This window comes from Marmota marmota, unplaced genomic scaffold (assembly GCF_001458135.2).
Source record: "Marmota marmota marmota unplaced genomic scaffold, marMar, whole genome shotgun sequence".
NCBI lineage: Eukaryota > Metazoa > Chordata > Mammalia > Rodentia > Sciuridae > Marmota > Marmota marmota.
The window spans coordinates 42,224,401-42,249,099 of record NW_025999977.1 but is presented as its reverse complement, the minus strand read 5'-3'; the positions used below and the strand labels follow the sequence as shown (position 1 = coordinate 42,249,099).

The 24,699-nt window shown below is 33.4% G+C and overlaps 1 protein-coding gene across 8 annotated transcripts in view; it reads left to right on the top strand.

Moving 5' to 3' along the window:
• Ncoa1 (nuclear receptor coactivator 1) overlaps positions 1 to 24,699 on the top strand; it is a 193,551-nt gene that overhangs the window by 62,785 nt on the left and 106,067 nt on the right. For 7 of the 8 annotated variants that reach the window (XM_048804735.1, XM_015479918.2, XM_048804734.1 and 4 more), the window contains exons 2-3: positions 20,193 to 20,298; positions 23,962 to 24,128. In XM_048804735.1, the coding sequence (XP_048660692.1) occupies positions 20,193 to 20,298; positions 23,962 to 24,128 (273 nt within the window). Of the gene's footprint in view, positions 1 to 6,759; positions 6,902 to 20,192; positions 20,299 to 23,961; positions 24,129 to 24,699 lie in introns of those variants that run through there. The other variant, XM_048804733.1, reaches the window with a different exon arrangement.

Here is a 24,699-nt window from a genome sequence, read left to right as displayed (position 1 = left end):
TCAAAGAGAAAATTGACTTTAATTTGGAAGAATGTTTACCTCAAATCTCTGTAACCAGATTCTATAAGGTTATACAAATGAAAATGGCAGAAAATGGTTAAAAGGACTTAGAGGTAAAAACTCAGAAAAGTGAGCTACTAAGGGTATGAGCATACCGTTATAGACTTCACGGAAGAGTCTCATGTGGCATGGAGGAACCCAGGTATAGATGGGTAAGAGAGCCCAGCTTATATGGATTACATATTCAACTTTCTTTTTCCTTTTTATCAGGGGATTCATCTTCTCAGTGTTCCTGGGTATTATCTTATTTTCTTTTTCTGTGCTCCAGATCTCTTTATCTTTGAAAGGATCTTTTCTGTCTTCCTTTACAGCAAAGAAAGAGGTATCTGTCTAGAGCAAAAATTCTCATAGTATGATGTATAGAACCTTGGAAATCATATTAGTTTGCTTAGGCTGCCATAGCAGAGCACCACAGACTAGGAAGCTTAAACAATAAACATTAATTTTCTTACAGGTCTAGAAGTCAAAAATCCAAGATCAAGGTGCTGTTGATCCTCTATCTTATATGGACATCACTCCTATTGGATTTGGGCCCCACACTTATGACTTCGCTTAATGTTTGTTATTTCCTCAAGGGTCCTGTCTCCAAATACTGATGCTCCTCGGTTTCTGATGGGGTTACATCCCAATAAACCCATGGCAAATAAATGCATTTTTTATTTATTATAGAACACCTAACCTACCAAACATCACAGCCTAGCTTAAACATGTTCAAAACACTTACATTAGCCTACAGTCAGGCCTATTTTTTTTAATGAAGTGTCGAATATCTCACATACTCTCTGCACGTACGGATGAGTATTTTGTAGACATGATAGGATGCAAAAACACACAATATCCAAAAAATGCTGGCAACACACTGCACTATGGAGTATTGGTTATTTCCCCTTGTGTGATTACATGGCTGCCCAGCAGCTCAGCAAGTATTGTACCACATATTGCTAGTTCTGGAAAAGATCAAAATTTGAAGTACAGTGTATTCTGAATGTGGATACTTTTGTATTGTCCTAAAGTCAAAAAATCATAACTTGAACTATCATAATTTGGGAATTTGGGACTAGAGCTTCACTATATGAATTTGGGAGCAACATTATTCAGAGGGTCACAAAGACCTTTTGTGAGGTCCAGAACATCAAAATTGCTTTATTAAAAATACTGTGATGTTATATGCCTTTTTCAATGCATAGACATTGCACTGATAGTGCAAAAGTAATGGAGGTACCCAATGGTATTCTTGGTTATTGTCTTCTTTAATACTATGGAGTAAAGAAAAACAAAAAGAATTTTAAGAGGCTATTAAATATTCTAAAAATGCATCAGTTTAACAATACAATAAATATTGATAACCCATGTAAATTAAGCCTTTTCAGATAATCAGTAATTTTTAAAAGCATAAAGGGATTCTGTGTGTGTATGTTGGCAGCCTTAGGGATCAAACCAAGGGCCTTGCATATGCTAGGCGAGCACTCTACCACTGAGCCATGTCCCTAGCCCTAAAGGGACTCTTTTTTTTTTTTTTAATAAATATGTATTTGTTTTGTTTTGTTTTAGATGTAAGTGGACACAGTATCTTTATTTTTATTTTTTATGTGGTGCTGAGGATCAATCCCAGTCTCTCATGTGTACCAGGCGAGCATTCTACCACTGAGCCTCAGCCCCAGCCCCAGCCCAAGGGATTCTTTAAAAAAAAAAAAAAATTGTAGTTATAGATGGACAGAATGCCTTTATTTTATTTTTTAATTTTTTTGTGGTGCTAAGGATTGAACCCAGTGCCTCACACATGCCAGACAAGTGCTCTGCCATAGAGCTAATAAAGCCCCAGCCCTAAAATGATTCTTAAACAAAACAAAACAAAACAAAACAAAACAAATCACTAACTATTGATTTAGGGGAAAGAAGAGACTGTTGGGCAAATTTTTATATTTCCTATTCTTGATTGATAAAGCAAGAAGTTTTTTTTTTAATAATCAGAAAAACCTATTTTTTGAAAGTAGACAGTTTCTCTGCTTTAATAAAAAGGTTTCAAATTTATGCACATTCAATTCTCAATTGATTTTATGCGTCTGTCCTCCCCCATCCCTTTGGTCTTTAATTCAAAGGAGAGGGCTGGTTTTCTTGATCAAATACTTCTAGATGTTTTATTGATGGATGATAGGTTCCTAACATAAGGAAGTTACTGCTAACCAAGGAAAAAACATTTTTAGAGGCTGGGACATAATTCAGTGGTAGAGAGTTTAACCAGCATGTGTGAAGTAGAGCAGGGGTTGGCAAACTTTTTCTGTAAAGGATCAAGTGGTAAAAATAGTAGGCATTCAGTTCCCCAAACCGAAGGCCAAATATTCTGTCTGGTATTCGGATGCTAACTCACAATAAGGGTTGGGGGGAGGAGGGAATAGAAGTACTTTGGATTAGACAAAAGGGAATGAAGGGAAGGGAGGGGGAATGGGAATAGGAAAGACAGTAGAATGAATCGGACATTATTTTCCTATATGCATATATGAATACATGACCATTGTAATTCCATATCATATACAACCAGAAGAATGGGAAGTTATACTCTATATGTATAATGTCAAAATATATTCTACTATCATGTATAACTAATAAGAACAAATTAAGAAAATTACCACACACAAAAAAAATAGTAGGCATTGCTCAACTCCTCTGGTATCATGCAAAAGCAGCCATAGATAATAAACAAAGGCATATGATTGTATTCTAACAAAAACTTGATTTATGGATGTTAAAGTTGCATTTCATATAATTTTCTTGTAGCATGAAATACTATTTTGATTTTTTTCAATCATTTAAAAAAAATGCAAAAATCATTGTTAGCTCATAAGGCCACACAAAAACAGGTGGTGGATCCTATTTAGATTGGGAATGAACTAAACCATAATTTCATGGCCCCTAGTGTAGAAAATTAGGAAGCTGGCAGTGGGGGATGAATACCGTTTATGGCTGAAGACTTAAGGGTGTCTGCTGTGTTGCTTTCAGACAAGGTTGAAGGAAAAGTAAAATTCTGATAATGGACATTCTAACTGGAGAGTTATAAATTTTGTTTATCTTTTCAAGGAGCTAATTTTTAATTTATCAGTTTTCTGTATTGCTTTACTCTTCATTGATTTGTGCTTTTAGATTGTTATCTTCCTTTTACTTCCTTTTGGTTTAACTGTACTTTTGTTTCTAGCTTCTTAAGATGGAAACTTGGAAAACCTGTTTTCTCCTAAAACAAGCATTTTAATTTTATCTGCCCTGTATGCACTTCTTTCACAGTGTTCCACAAACTTTGTAGGCTTTTTTATTTTTTATTATCATTTTATTGAAACTTTTTCAGATTATTCTTTTTTCTTCATGAATTATCAAGAAGTAAGTTAATTTTAAACATTTGGAATTGGGATTTTTTTCTAAATGTCTTATTGTTACTGCTGTTTAACTTCAGTTGTATTCAGCACATCTGGGATGAGTTTAATCCTTTTAAATTGGATTCATCCACATATAATCTTTCTTGGTGAAAGTACCACCACATGCACTTGAAAAAAATTGTACTATAGTCATGGACATAGTCATAGAACAAGATGTTTGATAATATTGTTCAGTTCTCCTAAGTCATTAGTGATTTTTATTTCTGAGGGATCTAGTTCTATGAATTGCTGAGATAAACTTTATAGTCTTCAATTATAATGGTGTATTTATTTTTCTCCATTTAATTTGGTTACTTTTTTCTCATGTATACTTAAGGTCTGTGATTACAGGATGTGTTAGTAGAAGACCCTGAATGTTAGGTAGCAGGAGTGTGGATTTTATGTAAAGCTATAGGAAAGCATGTTTGAATGATGACTAGGGGTGTGACATTATGAAGGCAGACCAGGAACAGGAATCAGACACACTGCTGAAGTGCTTTAAACTTGCAGTTCAAGATTGGTGAAAGAGTATTAGAATTTTGATGCATTTTTATTACACATGCACTATGAAATAATTTTGGAATTAATATTTTATTTTAGGGTTGGATTTTTGGCTCAGGGAACAATCCCCAGCACAGCCCCCAGCCCATAAAAAAGATTTTATATGTGGTGTCAGTTCAAGTGTTATTCTTACCTATCAACTCCTCTTAATCATGCAATCTAATTTAGTTCTCCTACTCATTCTCTATCTAAAATTACACAATTTTGTTTTCCTGAGGGGGACAAAAAAGTTTAAGGATGGTAGGGACTTTGTCTTATTCATTACTATATCCCCAGTATTTGATACAGTGCCTACCACATATTGAGTTCTTAAATATTTGAGGATTGAGTAACACTACCTGTTGCAAAAAATGATAAATACCAAATAAAAGAAATAAAAATAATATGTTTTATCATTTGATTTAAAAGTACCTCCCTAGTGTTTGCCATCTGTGTTTTGAATTCATAGGACCAGACCTTTGTTTATCATTTCTCTTCCCACCATTGGGAGATTCTGCATGTCACCATATAGAAAGTGATAACTAAGCGAGGCCATAAATTAACACATCTTATTACATGATCATAATTTTGCATTTTAAAAAGTTTAATTACTCATTAAAACCTCTAAGCACATACGCTGGTCACTACTCTATTTTAAAAGATAATTTGTAATTTTGAAATATAAAATGAAATAGATATAGCCAGTGTTGGTGGTATACACCTATATTTCTAGGCTGAGGCAGGAGGATCACAAGTTTGAGGCCATGACTGGCAACTTAGAATGTCTGAAAATAAAAAATAAAAAGGGATAGGATATACCTTAATGGTGGAGTGCCCCCTTTTAATCCCTAGTACCCCTTCCACCAAAAAAGTTACAAATAATTTAAAATTTACTTTAGTGAGTATTCTGTGCTTCTCTTAAGAGGTACAGAAAGGTCCTTCTATGTAAATCAGGTAAGGCAAGAAAGATTTCCCATCAATAAATGGGGTAGAGTAGATAGAACCTATATATAGCAAATAATGATAGTACATTCATCTGATAAAGTATATGTTAGTACCTAAAATCATGTAATCTTTTCTTTGTTTTAGCTTTTAAAGGAGTTCCATCTTCTAACAAAAATAACCTAAAATGGGAAAAATGCTATTGAACATCCTGCTATAGTGTTTTGGAGATTAGAACAGCATGGTTTTGATAGTCCTAAACAGGTGCTGTCTAGTTTTAATAGAGTTGTTCTTTAGAAAAAAATGAAATACTTGAAATTTAGATAGTAGGTTTAATTCTTAGCTCTCGAGTATGGACTATTTAACACTCCATGTTTTCTTTTACCTTGTGGGGAAAACTAAAAGATTATATTGCACAATGATGCTACAGAAATGGTCTTCCTCCAGGTTTTAACTAACTTGTTTCAGTTTTCCTTCTTCCTTTTGTTTTTATCTCAAAATTTATGCCTACTCCCTTTTATTAGTAACTTAGTATATCCCCCTCCACCCCATGCCATTGTTACTAATCTTTAATTTGTATAAAGAGATTTGTACTGTCCTTTGACCACTTTAATGATCCTCATTCTTTTTGAACTTTTAACAATAGCATTGTCAAATTTCAGCAAATTCATCAATTCAACAGATTATTTTTTAAAAATGTATGCCTGCTCTGTGCCAGATTAAAAATGTCCACTTGGAAGCTTACAGTTGAGTAAGGAAAATAGGCAGTAAATACATAATCACCCAATAAATATGTACATAGTGAATAATGAAGAAAAGGGAGAAAGTCCTATGAAAGTGTAGTAGAGAACTAATTTAGATTACTGGGGTAAGAGAGGCACAATTGGTAGGAATTGCATTGAATGATTGGTAACAAATTGATAAGTGAAGGTATGAGAGAATATTTACAACAGAGAATATATTATAGCAAAGGCCTTGAAAGGAGGGGGGAAAGATTGGGGAACTGGAAGAACCGAGGAAAGACCCAGTGTGGCTAAATCATAGTATACTTTAGGGATAATGTCTTTGTAGTGAATTTTGAATTTTATCATAAGTGAGGTAAAATCCCTATAGAAGGGGTGTAAGCAGAAGTAGGATATCAGATTTATGTGCAATGAATTATTTATTTTATTTATTTAGGAAATAGATGTGCTTGGTGTTTGAAGATATAGGTGTGAGAGTAGAAAGGATTTCAAGGTGGCAGCAATTAAGTGGGTGCTTTTTTGGATGTGGAAGAGTAGAGGAAAAGGGGAATGGAAAATGAGAGAGATTCATTTGAAACATAATAAAAAGGCATAGTCATGCAGGTGTGGAGCTTAAATAGAGTATAAAAATAGTAGGAATAGTCTCTCGAGAATAATTTATCTCCAAAATAAATGTATTTATAGGGCTGGGGATGTAGCTCAGTAGTGGAGTGCTTGTCTAGCATGCATGATGCCCTGGCTTCTGTTCCCAGCACTGCAAAAACTAAAAATAAAATAAAATAAATGTGCTTTTATTCCATCCAGAATTATTAATATTGAAATTCATTAGTCTGGACTTTTCACTGTTTATTTCTTTTAAATGTCATGGTGAATGCAAGAATCATTAGTGTTTTAGTTTTAATAGTTGATACACAGACTAGTAAATAGACAATATTAGCTGTAAGCTCACAACCTATCTTTTTAGAAAATATTTATTTATTTATTATGGTCCTGGCATTTGAACCCAGGGACGCTTTGCCACTGAGCTACATAACCAGCCCTTTTAATTTTTTATTTTGAGACAGGGTTTTGCAGTGAGGCTGGCCTTGAACTTACAATCCTCCTTCCTCAACCTGTTTAAGTCACTGGAATTTACAAGGTTGTGCCACCATGTCTGACCCTCCACCCTCACCCCAGTACTAGGGATCAAACCCAGGATCTTGTGCATGCTAGGTAAGAACTCTGCCATTGAGATACATCCCCAACCTCCTTGCACCCTGTCTTTTCTAAAAATTTAGGTACATCAAAGTATTCTGAATAGGTTTCTTACTGTACATTTTTTTACTTTATCTTTAAAACTGAGAATTTAAGCATTCGTATCTCCCTAGAAGAAGAATGAGAATTAAAAACAAACAAACAAAATGTGTGAAGGTACATAAAATCTCCTAAATATGTACTACCTGAAACAGGAGGATATAATGGATAATTAAAGTGATACTCAAGTCATGCAAAATTTAAGGGAAAATGTGATAGCTTCCATCATTTATTAAAAAAGTGGCTGCCAAGTACAATAAAAATTAAACTTAATTGATTGAAGTTTATTAATCAGATACTTCCACAGTGTTCACCATGTGCCAGATACTGTTTTAAGTCACTTAAAAATATTGTTTATTTTCCTAACATTACTTTTTTTTTAAATTTTTTTTTAGTTGTAGATGGACACAATACCTGTATTTTATTTATATGTGGTGCTGAGGATTGAACCCAGTGCCTCACACATGCCAGGCAAGTGCTCTACCACTGAGCCACAACCCCAGCCCTCATCATCATATATCTGATTGCACATGTCAAGTTTGTCTGGGGTTGAGATTCTGTGTATTACTGGTTCATTGGTAGAATTCTTACTACTTTCTAAAAGGTATCCAGATTTTATTTCTCAGCCAGATTTCCCTTGGATCTTATTCTTTGGCCACAGAACAACAGTTTTCATATTTTTCAAACATAACACAATCATGTTCTTCTAAAATCACTCATGGATTTGCCCATTTTTTTTTTTTAAAGCACTGAAAAAAAATTGTATCAAGAATTTTTTTTGAGCTGGGGATGTAGCTTAGTGTAGAGCTCTTGCCCAGCATGGGTGAATCCCCACTGCTGGGGGTGGGAAGGAAGAATTAGGTTGTGGTTTTTTTTTTTTAGATTCTTTTAGTTTTTCATCTCTTTTAACATAAATGTCATGCTGAATGCAAGAATCATTAGTATTGGAATATAGGAAAACAGTTCTCTGATACACTCCAGTGAAATTGTGAAACAATTATTTTGGTGAGTAATTTGACAAATGGCAGATAGAATTGAAGATGTATAAATATTATAACCCAGAAATTTCACTTATGTATATTCCCATGAGAAATTCTGTACTTGTATATATAAAGATATGAACAAGAGCATTCATTGAAACATTACTTGTGTTTGTAATAATAAAAATTTACAACCTAAATTTAAGAATGACTAAGATATGCTATATTCACATACACATATGAACAGAATACAGCACATACCCCCCACATATCTCAGCATCTCTCTCTGTCTCTAAAATGCATGAAATCAGCAAAATTCAGATATGTGTGATGTATATATAAGTATGTATATACACACATATATATTTATATAAAATACATACTTTTTCAAATACAAATATTTTTAAATAAATTATTAATGTGTATTATTTACAAATTAGATATGTTTAAAAATGATATAAAAAGTTGACATACATCACATATGATTAAGTCTCAGGGAAAGGGGGGAGGAACAGGGTGGGGCTGTGTGTTTATAGAGACTTTAGCTTTCCCAGTGAAGATTTATTTTTTAAAAACAAATATAATATATAAAAATGTTTAGGTTAATTCTGGAGAGTTGATCCATAGGTATTTATTTATTCAATTTCTCTTTATATTTTTAAATTCTGGTCCTTCTCCTTTGCCTGATTTCAAAGCCAGAGTGTTCATAAGTTTCCTTTTTACTTTGTGTTTGGTGCTTTGTGGGTGCTCTATCACTTTGCCTCCTCATCTGACTTTTAAGCAAGAATTCAAGTGCTGCATTAGCCAGATAATATGCCAGTTTAGCACTGGAAGCAAATAATGAAGATAGAAAGCAAATATTAGAACTAGGAATTGGAAGTCTCCAGGCAGCCTAGTAACTGTGGAGGTCTGTTAGGGTTTGTTCCATCTTTACAGGTCTCCTACTCTGAATTTACTGAAGAAAAGAGTGAGGGAAAACTTTTAAAATATTGAACTCTAGATAGCACAGGTACTTACATAATAATTGCCATAGAGATATATATTTATAATAATCAGCTTACTGATTTCATTTTTAAAACATCAGATGGTCAGCATTATTCTTTCTCCCTATCCTATCATATTCTTCCTGTCTTCTTTGATTCTGTGTGTGACCTAACTCTTGGTTTCCATATTTTTCACATCTCCTTGTTTATGGGTCATTTTTGAATGTGGATTTGTCTTGTACTTTTCTGCTTTCATGTAGTCCCTAAATGACTGTGCTTAGCCCCCCCTACCCCCTTCAGCATGGTTCCCCTGTTCCCTTGAATGTTTATCTGTTAGTGCATCAGCATGAGCAAGCTGTTATGGAGACTCTGAATCTTAGGAGGAATTCATCTGGCTTCAGTTACTGCTTGGTTTGGAAAAAGTATCCATAAAAACTCTCAGATTTTATACAAAAGACATTATTTGTCAAGGAGTTTACATGAAGGATGAAATACACACATGATTTGGGGGATGCTCTTCCTTGGAAATCAAATAATGTCAGAACCTGGGTTTGCAGATGACTAAGATAAACAATGCTATCTTTGCCATAGTTAATTAATATCAATTTTTACATAGATTTGCCTAGGAAAAATTCAAAGATAAAATAATTCACAGATGAAAGAACATATATAGTGGCAATCAGGAATATTAGCTGCCAAGAAATACCTTAAGGCACTATGTTTATTGCAAATGCAAATAATTTAGGCATAAATGGTAAGAACAATACAACTAAATACAGTGTAGGTTGAGCTAACTTGTCAATCCCTTTTTTGACCAATAGGAAGAACAACAAATCCAAGTTTGAGTTTTGGAAGTATAAATTTTAAGTGAAGACAAGAAAAAACACTTTAAAAAAAAACAAAACCCTCAATTTAAGCCTTACATAATGGTGGACCCTTTTAAACCCAGCTGCTTGGGTGGCTGAAGCAGGAGGATCTCAAATTTGAGGACAGCCTGGGAAATTTAGCAAAACCTGTCTCCAAATAAAAATTAAAATATAAAAGGGCTGGGGATGTATCTCAGTGATTGCCCAGCATTCTTGGTTCAATTTAGAGAGACAATAAGAGGTAAGTACTTTGGGGTCCAGGTGATAGATCATTCGGTTTTCTAACATTAACTAATTCACTGTAGTATGGAATTCTCCACTGGGGAAAATCACTGACTTAGACAAAACATAGTCTTTATATCAAAAGCAAGAGCCACATTAAAAAATCCATTACAAATGTATTGTGAAACAAAAATAATTTTATACTTAGTGATAGGATAATACATTGTATATTTATAAAGTAAATCTTTTTGTTTCTGAGTATGTGAATTAATTTGGGGAAAAATTGACATCTTAACACTGTTCAGTCTCCCCCCACCCAGTGGTAGGCATTAAACCCAGGACCTTGTACATACTAGACAAGCCCTGTGCCACAGAGGTAAACAAATCCCTGCCCACTATTCAGTCTTCTTCTAAATACTCTGGAATGTATTAAAAACCACTTTTTTTTTTTTGGTCTTCCAGTTTCTTTCAGCAAAGTTTTGTCATTTTCAGTGTACTGGTCCCCTATGTCTCTTGTTAAATTTCTTGGTATTTTATATTTTTGGTGCTATTATAAATTAAATTAAATTAATTTTATTTTCCAATTTTTTACTGCAATTGTATATTACCAATAGGTTTTTCATATTCATTTTGTGAATTCACCTTGTCAAATTTACTTGTTCTATTCACCTTGCCAATTCACTTATTAATTCTAATAATTGTTTTTCATATTCCTTAAAATTCTATATAAAAATCATTTTTTAAATAAAAGTTCCTTTTATTTCCTTTTTTTGCCTTACTGTACTGATTAGGACCTCCGATACATTTAATATAGTGATGAGTAGATGTGGTGAGAGTGAATATTCTTACCATGTTCTCAGTATTAGGAGAACTTGTGATATTTCAACATTAAATAAAACATTAGCTATAGGTTTTTCATCGATCACCCTTATCAAATTGAAAAAATTACTTTGAATTCTTAGCTTACTGGAAGTTTTGTCATGAGTGGGTGCTAAATTTTGTCAGGTGCTTCTTCTATGTCAATTGATATATACAACAAAGTGGATGGATCTCAAGGACATTGAGTAAAAGGAACCAATCTGAAAACATTCTATACTGTATGACTCAATTTACGTAACGTTCTTAAAGTGACAAAGTTACAAAAATAAAGAACAGTTAAGTGGTTGCCAGAGATTGAAGAAATTGGGAGGAAGGATGTGATTATAGTCGGGTACAGTGGTGCACGCCTATAATCCTAGTGGCTTGGGAGGCTGAGACAAAGAGGATCATGAGTTCAAAGCCAGCCTCAGCAATGGTGAGGCACTAAGCAACTCTGAGACCCTGTCTCTAAATAAAATCCAAAATAGAGCTCAGTGGTTGAGTACTCCAGAGTTAAATCCCCAGTACCCACGCCACCCCCCAAAAAAGATGTGATTATAAACATCAAGAGGAAATTTCTATGGTGACTGAACAGTTCTGGATCTTGACTGTGGTATAGTTACAGTCATGTGTTGCTTAACAGCAGGGATATATTCCAAGAATTGCATCATTAGGCGATTGTGTCCTTTTGTGAAATGTTATAGAGTGTACATGCACAAACTAAGATGGGTATGATGCCTCTAAGTGATATCATGGTACCACCACCATATACGTAGCCCATCATGGACCAAATGTTGTCATGTGGCACATGACTGTATATGAATCTGTACATGTGTTAAAATGTCATATAATTATAAACAAAGACATACAAAAAGTGAATGCATGAAAAAACTGGCAAAATTGAGGTTAAGGTCTGCAGTAATCTTGTCAGTCAACTTCCAGCTTTCCTTTAGCCCTGATCTATGCGAATGCCTAAAGCCAATTAGACCATGATGTTTTCCCAAACATTTCTGACTATAGGTCACTTAGGCTATGCAAACATGTCTATCCTACCGTGTCTTATTTCTGCAGTATGAAGGCAGTAGTAACAAAGAATTTGAGAGAAACAAAATAAGAAAAGGTCACAAGTACATATGCAGACCTATTAATATGCATTTAACTAAAGGATATGATAATATAATATATATTGAGCATTTGCTTTGTGTTTTATATATATTAATTAACCTATTCCTCACAACTGCCCTATGAAGAATTATCTCCATTTCAACAGTTTCATGTTACTAATAAATAAACTCTAATCTGATGATGATGACAATTCTACCACATAGGATTTACCATGTAACAATTGTTATTCTAAATACTTATCATATATTAATTCATTTAGTCATAAACTCTACTAACTTATTCACTTACAAAATATGACATAGTTGTCATTAAAATCCATTTTAGAGATGAGGAATGTGAATCACAGAAAGGTTGCTAAATCTGCCCAACATCCTATGTGGTAAAGGCAGAAATCAATCTTAGGTAATCTGGTTCCACAATTTGTGCTTTAAGTTATGTAACTGAACCACAGTCACATATCTAATAGATTAAGAAGCTAGTAATACAGTCTCTCTCTCTCCCTCCCTCCCCCCCCCCTCTCTATTTTTGCTTTTGGCTCTTTATCCATATGCTTTTTCAACAGATCCAGTAGGAATCTTTCAAAACATTGGACATTCCATATCTTAAAACATTGGGTGATATTTACAAGGTTCTCAAACATAAATAGAGAATCTTTTCAATGTTTACTTAAAAATCATGTGTAAATAAATAAAGTATACACTTAATCCCAGCTTATCTTTTAAGATACATTATAATATAAAACCAATTATTCCCTATGTGATTTTCTTTAAGATATTAATGCACTGTTCATCAAAAGCAAAAATTCTGCCTTTACAAATGTTAATTTTTTTCTCCAAAGTTTATAAACTTATAATTCTTGAGTTCTAAAGTTTTACATCTGGATGTATAGTATGTGTGTGTGTGTGTGTGTGTGTGTGTGGTTTCCTTTCAATAATACCAAAAAATAAACTTTTATATTTATTTTTTTCTAAATGTAAAGAATAATATAAGGTGGGACTAGGGTTGTGGTTCACCGGTAAAGCGCACGCCTTGTGCGTGTGAGGTGCTGGGTTCGATCCTCGGCACCACATATGAATAAATAAAAAATAAAAGGTATAATGTCCACCTACAACTAAAAAAAAGAATAATATAAGGGCTGTGGGGATAGCTCAGTGGTAGAGCACTTGCCTAGCATACAGGAAGCCCTGAGTTTGATCCCTAGCACCTCCAAGAAAAAAAGAAATAACAGTTGATGCAAAGAAAGAATATATTGTTTTTAATCTCTAGAATAAGCTTTAAGTGGTAAACAAATAAACTAAGTACATTATTTCAAACATTACATATTTTTAAACCTTGATAATGTCTTTAATATTAGCATAAGAAATTTCAAGAGACTTTACACAGGATTTTCTTTTACCACAGCACTTTAAGATTTTATAATATTAATAAGATTAAAAGATTTTATAAAATTAAAAAGATTAGATGGATATTTTTATTTTTAGGAACTCATTGCTTTAAATCCATTTCTATACCTTTACTTTTTTAACTTTTTATTTTATTTACTTCTTATTGTTAGGGATTAACCCAGGGCCTTGCACATGCTAAATTTATGCCTATCAATAAGCTCTACCCTGCCTGTGTGTTTTTTATACTTGGCCTTAATGGTTAAGATTTTGGCAGACCATTTGTGGCAGAGCCTTCTGGGGGCAGGAGCTCTTCTCTGGGTCAGAGTTAACCACCATCTGAAATTTGGTTTCTGGCAATCAGTAGAAACTGTCCTTGAGGAAGGTGACACATGTAAGTAAGAAAAAAGTAGTTAAGTTGGATTCCATCAAAATTTAAAACCTTTTTCTCATCAAAGGACACTATAAAGAAAGTAAAAAGACAGTACACAGAATGGGAGAAAATACTTTTAAGGCATATATCTGATAGTGGTCTGTTAACCCAAATATAAAGAGTGTTTATAACTCAACAATTAAAAAAAATATAACTTAATTCAGAAACATAGAATACAGTAACAAGAAAACGTGTAACCCAGCTTAACAGATGGGCAAAGGAGCTGAATAGACATTTTCTCCAAAACATTAAAATGGCCATCAGGTATATGAAAAGGTGCTCAACATCACTAATCATCGAGAAAATGCAAATCAAAACCACTATGAGATATCACCTCATGCCTGATAGGATTGCTGGTATCAAAAAGACTAGATAACAGCTCTTGGTGAGGGTAAGGGGAAAAGGGAACCCTTGTACACTGTTGATAGTAATATATATTGGTGCTATTATTGTGGGGTTGCAAAAAAATTAAAATCAAAATTACCTTGTAACCTAGCAGTTCTCCTTCTAGGTATATACCCAAAGGAAATGAAATTACCACCTCATAAAGATATCTGCACTCCATGTTCACTGCAGTATTAGTCACAGTAACCAAGATTTGCAAATAATCTAGGTGTCTGTCAGTAGATAGTGGGATAAAGAAACTCGTATTTAGATGATGAAATATTATTCAGCCCTAAAAAGAAGGAGATGCTGCCATTTTCCACAACCTGGATGGTCCTGGAGTTCATGCTAAGTGAAATAAGTCAGACACAGAAAGAAAAATATGGCATGATCTTGTTTATATGTAGAATCTGAAAAAAGTTTAAAAAAAAGTCACAAATACAAATAAAATAAAATAGTGATTACTAAGGGAAGTGTCAGGGAAAGGGGAGATATAGGCCAGAGGATCTAGAGATGGCCAGATATGTAGGATAAGAAGTCTAAAGATCTAATATACAACATGAAGAAATTGGCTAATTATAAGGTATTGTTTACTAAATGACTAGGTGATAATTGCTGTTGCCACAGTGGGGAAAAATGGGTAATTATGTAATATAATTGATATGTTAATTTGCTTCACTATAGTCATCTTTTTACTATGTTTTATCTTTTAATATCATGTTGGATATCTTAAATATATAGAATAGACTTTATTAAAAAAACTCTAAATACCTGAATTGACATTTCTCCAAGTACAATATACAAATGGCCAATAAGTACATGAAAAGATGCTCAGTTTTATTTAGCAATTAAAGACATGTAAATCAACACCATGAAACACTATTTCACACCCTCTAGGGTGGCTATAATTTTTTTTAAATGAAGAGGGAAATAACTATTTTTGTCAAGGATGTGGAAAATTGAAACCCTCTTGTATTGGTGAGAATTTAAGGTAGTACAGCCACTATGGAAAACAGTTTGACAGTTCCTCAAAAAATTAGAGTTACATATGAAATATAACCTAATATACCCAAGAGAATTGAAAACTATTCATACAAAAACTTATGTATAAGTGTCCATATTCACATTATTGATAATACCCCCAAAATAGAAACAACTTAAATTCCCATCAGCTGGTGAACAGATAAACAAAATATGGTCTCTGCAAACAATGGAAAGTTATTCAACCACTAAAAGAATGATGAACATCCTAAATTCCCCATCCTGTCTTACTACATGAGAATGATTTTAGTCATCATTGAAATTTTTTCTAAAGAATCCTAAGTACCTTTGTAGAAACTATGTAGTACAGGAGATTTCTATTTTTTATTTTATTTTATTTTTATTTATATATGACAGCGGAATGCATTGCAATTCTTATTACACATATAGAGCACAATTTTTCATATCTCTGGTTGTATACATAGTATATTTATACCAATTTGTGTCTTCATACCTGTATTTTGGATAATAATGATCATCACATTCCACCATCATTAATTACACCATGCCCCTCTCTGAGTTTTCTATTTATTATGAGTTATTCATACATCTCATCAGCATGGGAAGATTGAGCTCTCAATGTGTCTCTCATCATAAGATGATATATTGCCAGACAAGCATTTTAAAGTATATTATTAGAGTTGTTTATTAACTAATTGTTACTGATTTTTTTCTAATTTGGCAGTTCTCAGTTAAATCTAAAAGATGAATGACAAATTTCTTATGCAGACCCCCCAACCCCAGCCCAGTACTGAGAACTGGATCCAGGGCCTTGTGCATGCTAGGAAAGCACTCTACCAATGAGCTGCATACCAGCCCTTTTTCATTTTTTATTTTGAGACAGGGTCTTGCTAAGTTGCCCAGGCTGCCCACCATTTGTGACCCTTGTGCCTCAGCTTCCAGAGGAGCTAGAATTACAGGTGTGTGCTACCATGCCCAGCTAGAAAATTTTAACTGAACCTAATTAAAAAGCACTGTTCTGTTTCTTCAGCCCCTATCAATTTGGTTTAGCCTAGTACATTTGAACAGAAACAGAGGTATATGCAATTTCTAGTTCCTAAGACTACTCTGTAGAGATTGTATGAGATTGGGTATAATTTTTAAATGAGTAGGGTTTTTTTAACTTAGAAACCTTACCTCTTTTAAAAGATTCTATACAAATATAATAGCTCTAACGATTTTTCTTCATCAGAGGTTTTGCATTGACCTATTTATTGTGTTTTGTAGATAGAAAACAGTTAATATTGGAATCAGACCATCAGCATATTGTTGGTGGCTCTCCTGGGGCCTTTTGACTATTGATTCTTATTTTGGTAGACTAGCCCATCTGGGTGCTGTTAAATTGTTGTCTGTTCTCTCCTTAGCCCCAGAATCTCAGATAAATTTAGCAGATGTGAAATTCCAGCTAGTTTAGTAGTCTTAGGGTAACGTAGTGTGGGAATCTTGTGTTAGATCAAGATTTATTTTTTACTCAAAATTATCCAGTCTGTAAGATTGGATTATTTTGATTATATAACTGCAACATGGTTTTGTATTTCTATAATACTGTAAAATATTACAGGTTGTTTCTCCAAAACAGTAGTTATTTAGGTTTTCAAAATTAGAAGAGATCTTTTCCAATTTCTAGATCAAGAAGGTAGTTTTGTTTTGCTTTTTGTTTTTCTTTATTCTGTTGAAAGTAGGGGATAAAAGATTTCAAGAAAACTCATGCTTCTCAATTACAGGAAAGAATTTGAAAGCCTTTGTAAAAGGTTCTAGAAAATATTTAACCATTAAACTCTTAAATATTCTTTAAACATCTTTTAAAAAGTAGCTGGGCACAGTGGCATGTGCCTGTAATCCCAGCAACTCCAGAGGCTGAGACAGGAGGATCAAAGCCAGCCTCTGCAAGTTAGTGAGACCCTGTTTCCAAAAGAAGGGAGGAGAGGTGCTGGAGGTATAACCTAGTGGTAGAGCACCCCTGGGTTCAATCCTCAGTATTGAAAAAAAATCTTTTTAAGTATTAGTAAAATAGCTTAATCACTTTTAATCCATCACTTATTTATTGAACTTCTATACATTTTAGGAATTATGTTATTAAATATATAGTGAGATCTAGTAATTGCCTTTGAAGACAAAGGATTTACAGCTTATTTAAGCTTATAAGCACATTGTAATATGAAATACATGTCCAGGAATTATATTTTGTTTTGGATTTTTGGACTGGGGATTGAAGCCAGGGGTGCTTTACTACTAAGCTATATTCTCAGCACTTTTTTCATTTTTTAGTTTGAGATAGGGTTTCACTAAGTGGCCCAGGCTGGTTTTGAGTTTGGGGTCCTTCTGCCTCAGCCTCCCAAATCACTAGGATTACAGGTGTGCCACTTTTCCTGGTCCAGGAGTGATTTTGAAAATAAGTAGAATTCCAGGTGGGATATGACAATTTCATTGGAGACAGAAAAGATGGTAAGGAGACAGAAAAGATGGTAAGGAAACAAAACTGGCACCTGAGCATGAAGCAGGAGTCAGCAAACTCTTTCCTTTGAGGTGAAGGCAAAGCTGTGAAGTCATATCTTTCATCTTCCTTATTTATAATTTTCTTCTCTTTTTTATTTCTACTTTGTTGAAAAGTTTGACATTGATACTTCCTTATGAAAATGCTGCATAATTTCATTTTATATTAATAAATTTTATAATATTTACATTTTACTCAAATGTGAAAATGAAGTAATTGGCATCTTCTGTGATATTTGGTTCATATTAATTTATGCTTCTAGGAGTCTCCACAGGAAAAATGGTTTCTATTTTATTAGTTCCAGTAATAAATCACTTAGCTGATCATTCTCAATTTGTGTTTGTGTTTCAGAATGGAAGCTAAAACGATCATTGTCAGGTCTTTTTACATCTTTTCTAAAGCCTTCCATGTTGTAGCCTTCCATTATCCTGCTGACCCCATCCCCTACTCTCCCATTCCCCAATTCTAGCCACACTCACCTCTTTCAAGTTTCTCAAAGGCAGTTGTGTTCTTTGTTAAGGCTCTTTTTCTTTCCCTGCCAGGAGCACCCTTCCTAGATATCAGTCTCATGGCTCTGTCCTTTACCTCCTTCAAATCTTTTTTACATTTTATCTTTTCAGTGAGTCCTTGTGAAAAGGGCTAGGATGTAACTCAGTGATGGAGCACCCCTAGGTTCAACCCCCAGTAGCACACCCCCTAAAAAGAGGTAATAATGAGTATAATTGAAAACAAGATAAAAGGATCTTACATTGATCTTAGAATGAAATAATTTGGTTCCAAACTAGGATCAAAACTGTATCTGAGATTTAAGAAGGAGATGATCTAAAGTCTCTTGTTAAGGAAGAATTGGCAGTATATAGATACTGATTAGAAATGAGGAGTAAAAGAGAAAGAAGAATAAAAACATTATGAGATTGTAATCTTCAGGATTGGACATTTTTACAAACTATACTTTTTTTTTAAAGTGTTTTTTTAATTTTTTTTAAGGAGAGAGAGAGAGAGAGAGTTTATTTTTAATATTTATTTTTTAGTTCTCGGCAGACACAACATCTTTTGTTTGTATGTGGTGCTGAGGATCGAACCCGGGCCGCATGCATGCCAGGCGAGTGCACTACCGCTTGAGCCATATCCCCAGCCCCAAACTATACTTTTAACGTGGAGAAATTGGAAATGTTCCTTTGGGTTGCACAAAATAATTTCATGATTAAAATTTTAGGAATTATTGGTACACCAAGAAAGATCTTCAGAAAAGAGCTAGAAGTGAGTGAGTTTTAGGAGTACAGAAAAGAATTCCTGAGATATATTAATTAAAGCCAAGTGAGAGATCCTCATAGGTTTCAACATTCTTTTTTTTTTTTTTAAGTTGTCAATGGAACTTTATTTTATTTGTTTATTTTTATGTGGCGCCGAAAATCAAACCCAGTGTCTCACACATGCTAGGCAAGTGCTCTATCACTGAGCCACAACCTCAGCCCCAGGTTTCAGCATTCTTTATAATAAACATTCTCAGCATGACTGCCAACATACAGTGTTGTTGTTATTTCATAACTTAAAATTTAAGGAAAAGCTACAAGTTTTTCCATTTAACAAGAATTTTCTGTTTTTATGAGGGTGGATGGAGTAAAAGAGAATGGTATGGTGTGTTGTTGGGCACTCATAAAATCCAAAATGTCATGATGATTGTAAGGCCAGAGAAAGCGTGAATTTCATTAGGAATGATACAGAGAGCAGTGGTTGATGAGGGACAGATCAGAAGGGATGTTTAAGCATAGTCACTAACTGGCACAACATGTGAGAGACCTGGCTGGCATGCTGGGGGAATGACTTTGTGTTCTCTGGCATCTATACCAAGATCCTAACATAGACTAAACATTTGATCTTCGTCACCTAACTACATAAACACAAGGTTAGGATTATGGAATTCAAAGTGGAAAGTACATTCAAAATTCAAACCTCATTTATCACTTTAATGTTAATTATATATGTATTATTTATTTTTCTATTAATATAAAATCTTAAGTAAAGTTGTTTTCAATTCTTTTGCGATGTAGGGTCTGAGTAACAAATACAAAACTGAGTATTATTATTCAGTTTTTACATTTACACATGAAAGTGATTTTTTTGCTATGTAAGAAATACTTAGTATCTACTTAATTATTCTAATAATATTTTAATCCTAATTGATCACAGTAACTTTATAAGGGATTCTTAATTTCATTTTATAGATTTTAGGGGGAAAAAAGTAGGAACAACGAGTAGCTGATGGCCCTTGTGGTTTTGTATAGATGCTGATGCCTTTTTGATGTTGTAGTCATCTATTCATTGAGACACTACAAACGCTTAGACATTTGGGCTATGTTTAGAAACACAGGGGCTTCCCCTCCCGTTATGTGCTTGGAAAGGTCATAAGATAGATTTATTACTCTTATCCTTCCTTTTTAGGTGTGAAGTTTTTCAACATGAGTGGCCTTGGGGACAGTTCATCCGACCCTGCTAACCCAGACTCACATAAGAGAAAAGGATCGCCATGTGACACACTGGCATCAAGGTAGGAGCACTCTTCTATTTTTGGCAGAGTGTCTTTATTGTTTTCACTGCCACTTTGGAGCTTGTGTTTTGTCCGCTCCAAGTTTCATGGCCTTCTTTGCATCCTATATACTCACTACATTTTCTTCCTCCTGCCAGGTCTTTGCACATGCTTCTCCCTCCCTCAATCCATTTTGCTTCCTCTTTATTTCCTAGAATTAACACTTATGCATCATTCAGATGCCAGTTTAGTTATTACTTTCTTAAAGAGAGTCTTCTCTTCCCTCATTCACGTGTCTGTTTCACACACGTCATTTTTGTTTTTTTTTAATGGCTCTGGTCCATAATTATAGATTGTTTTTTTAACTAGTGATATGATTATTTCATGAATTGTCTTCTCCCTTAGACTTTAAACTACTATTTGATTAAGCACCTTATTTGTTCTTCCCCCCAACCCAGTACTGGGGATTGAACCCAAGGGCTGTCTGCCACTGAGATATATCCCCTGCCCTTTTTATTTTTATTCTGAAGCAATATCTCACAAACTTGCCAAGGCTGGCCTTAAACTCAAGATCCTTCTGCCTTAAGTCTCCCAAGTTACTAGAATTACAGATGTGTGCCACCACGCCCAACTAGTACTTACCTGTTCTTGCTTACCACTGTATGCTCAGTTCCTAGCATAATGTGTGGTTTATATATGTGGTAAGGACATGGTAAATATTTGTCAAGTGAATAAATAAATTATATCCTGGGAACTAAGAAATATATTATTATGATATCAGGAATTTAAAATGATTATTTATGGAGTTATTTGTGAGCTAAATATTTTAGCCTTAAAAAAGCTAAAAGAAACTTATTGCTAAGGAGTCCTAACAAACACCAGATAAAGAAGGAACTCAATCAGATTAAAAGAGTAGCTTTCTACGTGGGAAGAGTGAGGATTTTATTCCATTCATCTTCTAGAACCTAGAGTAAGTTTTCTCAACCTCCACACTATTGACATTTTGAGCCAGATAATTCTTTTTTTCTTGGGGGGGGGGAATGCTATCCTATATATTGTACGATACTTAGTAGGATCTCTGCTTCTACACACTAAATGCAAATAGCAGCTTATTTGTGATAGCCAAAAATGTCTGGAAACATTGCCAGATATCCCCTGGATACAGGTTAAGCAAAATCACCCTTAGCCACTTGTTCTGGAGCTAATGCTGCAGAGATGTCATTGGTTACATCTTTTTTTTTTCTCCAGGAAGGAAAAGAAAGTGTTTTGTAGAAGAATACCAGGGCTCAAGGATAATAAAAGAAAAGTGACCGTTTCTCTTAATCTATTGAGAGAGTTCTTACAGAAAGACAATACCCTAAGTACTTTTAGAACAAATAAATGTCCAAGTACTAGGAATAAGGTTAATAGCAAGTTACCATCCATATGTATCTTATCTAATTAATGCTGTTCTTTATGTTTATATATAAAGCCAGTTCTTCATAAAGAGAAACCTAGGAATAGTACATTTCTATTGTCTTTTACATTTAATTTTTTATTTGAGGAAAAATTTTAAAAATATAAAAGAATAGAGTAAGTATGTTTAGTTACATATAGTTGATAATATTTTGTTGTGTCATTAGTATCTTGTTACTATTTTATCATATTTGTATAATCTTATTTAAATAAAATATTAACAATGAAATTAATTTGTCTATAATTCCTCCATTCTATTTACTCATTATATATACACATAGTTATCTGTGAACAATATAGGATGTTTATTAAATTTATATAAGTTGTATAATACTATATATAATCTTCCATAATATACTTTTTTCAGCATGGATCTTGAGATTTAAATATACATAGATTTATTGAGTCTTAGTAACTTTTAATTGGTTTGTATTGCATGAATACATCATATTTGAAAAAATCCATTTCTCTACAGATAGACATTCCTGAGAGATAAGCAAATTGTTTGTTACAAATGTTTGCTTACAACCAACACTGAGGCAAACATCCCCATACAGACCTCCAATTTTATACATAAGTGTTTCTTTTATTAATTCAGTCTAGTTATACATAGTGTTAGGGTTCATTTTAGCATAATTATACAAGCATGGAATAGAATTTGCTGTCATTTAGTCCTGAGTACTTTCCCCTTTCCTTTCCCCAACCCTTTTCCTATTCCCTTTTCTCTACTGATCTTTCTTCTATTTATTTATAGTTTTTTTTAATCAGTGCCTTGTGAATGTACATAAAGGTGAGATTCTCTATGGTATATTCATATGTGTACATAGGAAAATTTGGTCAGATTCATTCTAATGTTTTTCCCTTTTCCCATCCCTTCTCCTTCCACCTCAGTACCTACCTCTCACTCCACTGATCTCTCTTCCATTTCCATGGTATTTCCTCTAAAGTAAAATCACATGTCCTCAAAATATTATCAGGTTGCAGAGCTAAAACCTTGTACATATCAAAATGTATGGTCCTTATTTATGCTTTGCTTTCAGTACTGTGGTGTGAAGTTTGTCAAAATATCTTGCTGTGGAAATAGTTATTTATTAGTTTGATAGAGTTATTATAAAATTAATTAATAAAGTATTATTAAACAAACTGGGAATAATTCCTCATTAGTGAAAGATTTAAAAGACAAAGAAAACATGATTTAGTATAGTTTTAAAATTTGATTTTGTTTTGGGATATGTACCATTTTGTAGTATTTTGTTTTATGTAGGCAAATAAAGTAGATAGTGGATTTGGTTCTTTTTAACTCACTGTGTTATATAAATACTATTGCTTTTAAAATATCTTAAATTATGATTAAGTAAATGATATTTTAATTATTTTCAATTATGAGGTTTTTAGCAACTGATCTTTCCCTTTTCTTTTCTACCACTTTTATATGCAACTAAATGAATTTGATTGTTGCTTGATTGTTGCAAGTTGTCTGATGATTTCGATAAATAAACCAGTCAAGACTAAAAAACAAAAAAGAATAATAACCTTTCAGTACATTCATTTCAGTGTTTTGCAAAGCACTGGCTATATGCATGTTATTCTTTGTTCTTATATTTTGCTTTAAGATGAATTTGAGTCTTCTTATTATATTGATGAGAACATATAAGTTGATAACTTTTTTCTATTAGGACAAAGCTGTGTATATTCTCTGTACCATTATCTGTATTTTTTAAAATTTTACTTTGAAATAAATGCCTTTTTCTTTTTGATGAGGACCAAATAATGGTCTAATCAGAATAAGAATCAAGAATTTATCAGATTTCTAATTATAGTTCATTTGAGCTCTCTAGCATAGTCTGCCCTGCTTAATTTATAACAAAGTTATTTGAAAATTCAGATTTTTCTATTTCAAGGGGTTATCTAGAATGTGAAGTAGTTCCAAGTGCAACTAGTAAATTTACTATCTCGGTCCTTCTAATATCTAGTAATCATTTGTTATTTACAGATATTCATTGGAGAATACATCTGTTAACAGCTTTTATTCACTTTATTTCATTCATTTTCTGCACTATGGTTTTTGTAATGTCTGTTTTTTAGATGTGAATTTAAATTGCTTTCTAAAATATGGTTTTATATTTTCAATAAAAAGGACTTCTCTAAATATGCAAACATTAAGTACTTGATCAGAGAAAGAAATAACATGATATAAATATATGCTAACTGGTTTTCTTTGTGTTACAGCACTGAAAAGAGGCGCAGGGAGCAAGAAAATAAATATTTAGAAGAACTAGCTGAGTTACTGTCTGCCAACATCAGTGACATTGACAGCTTGAGTGTAAAACCAGACAAATGCAAGATTTTGAAGAAAACAGTCGATCAGATACAGCTAATGAAGAGAATGGAACAAGGTAAAAACAAAAATAGCTGTCCTTTGTTGTTAAGTATTTATAATAAATGCTTCTACTCTCTAATTATTAAGAAACTGCATTGACCTTCATGATTTTTTTTGAAGAAATGTTTCTGTTTAGAAGCTATTTATTTTATTGAGTCTGAGTGCTTTCTTGTTATAAGAAAGTGGTTTACTAAGTTCACTTGAAAAGTTAGTTGCCTGGGCATTCCCTCTAAAATCTGACTGAGTCAGGAGGATATAGACAACCTAAACAGACCAATTTCAATTGAGGAAATAGAAGAAACCATCAAAAGACTACCAACTAAGAAAAGCCCAGGACTGGATGGGTATACAGCAGAGTTTTACAAAACCTTTAAAGAGGAACTAATACCAATACTTTTCAAGCTATATCAGGAAATAGAAAAAGAGAGAGAACTTCCAAATTCACGAGGCCAACATCACCCTGATTCCTAAACCAGACAAAGACACTTCAAAGAAAGAAAACTACAGACCAATATCTCTAATGAACCTAGATGCAAAAATCCTTAATAAAATTCTGGCAAATCGGATACAAAAACATATCAAAAAAA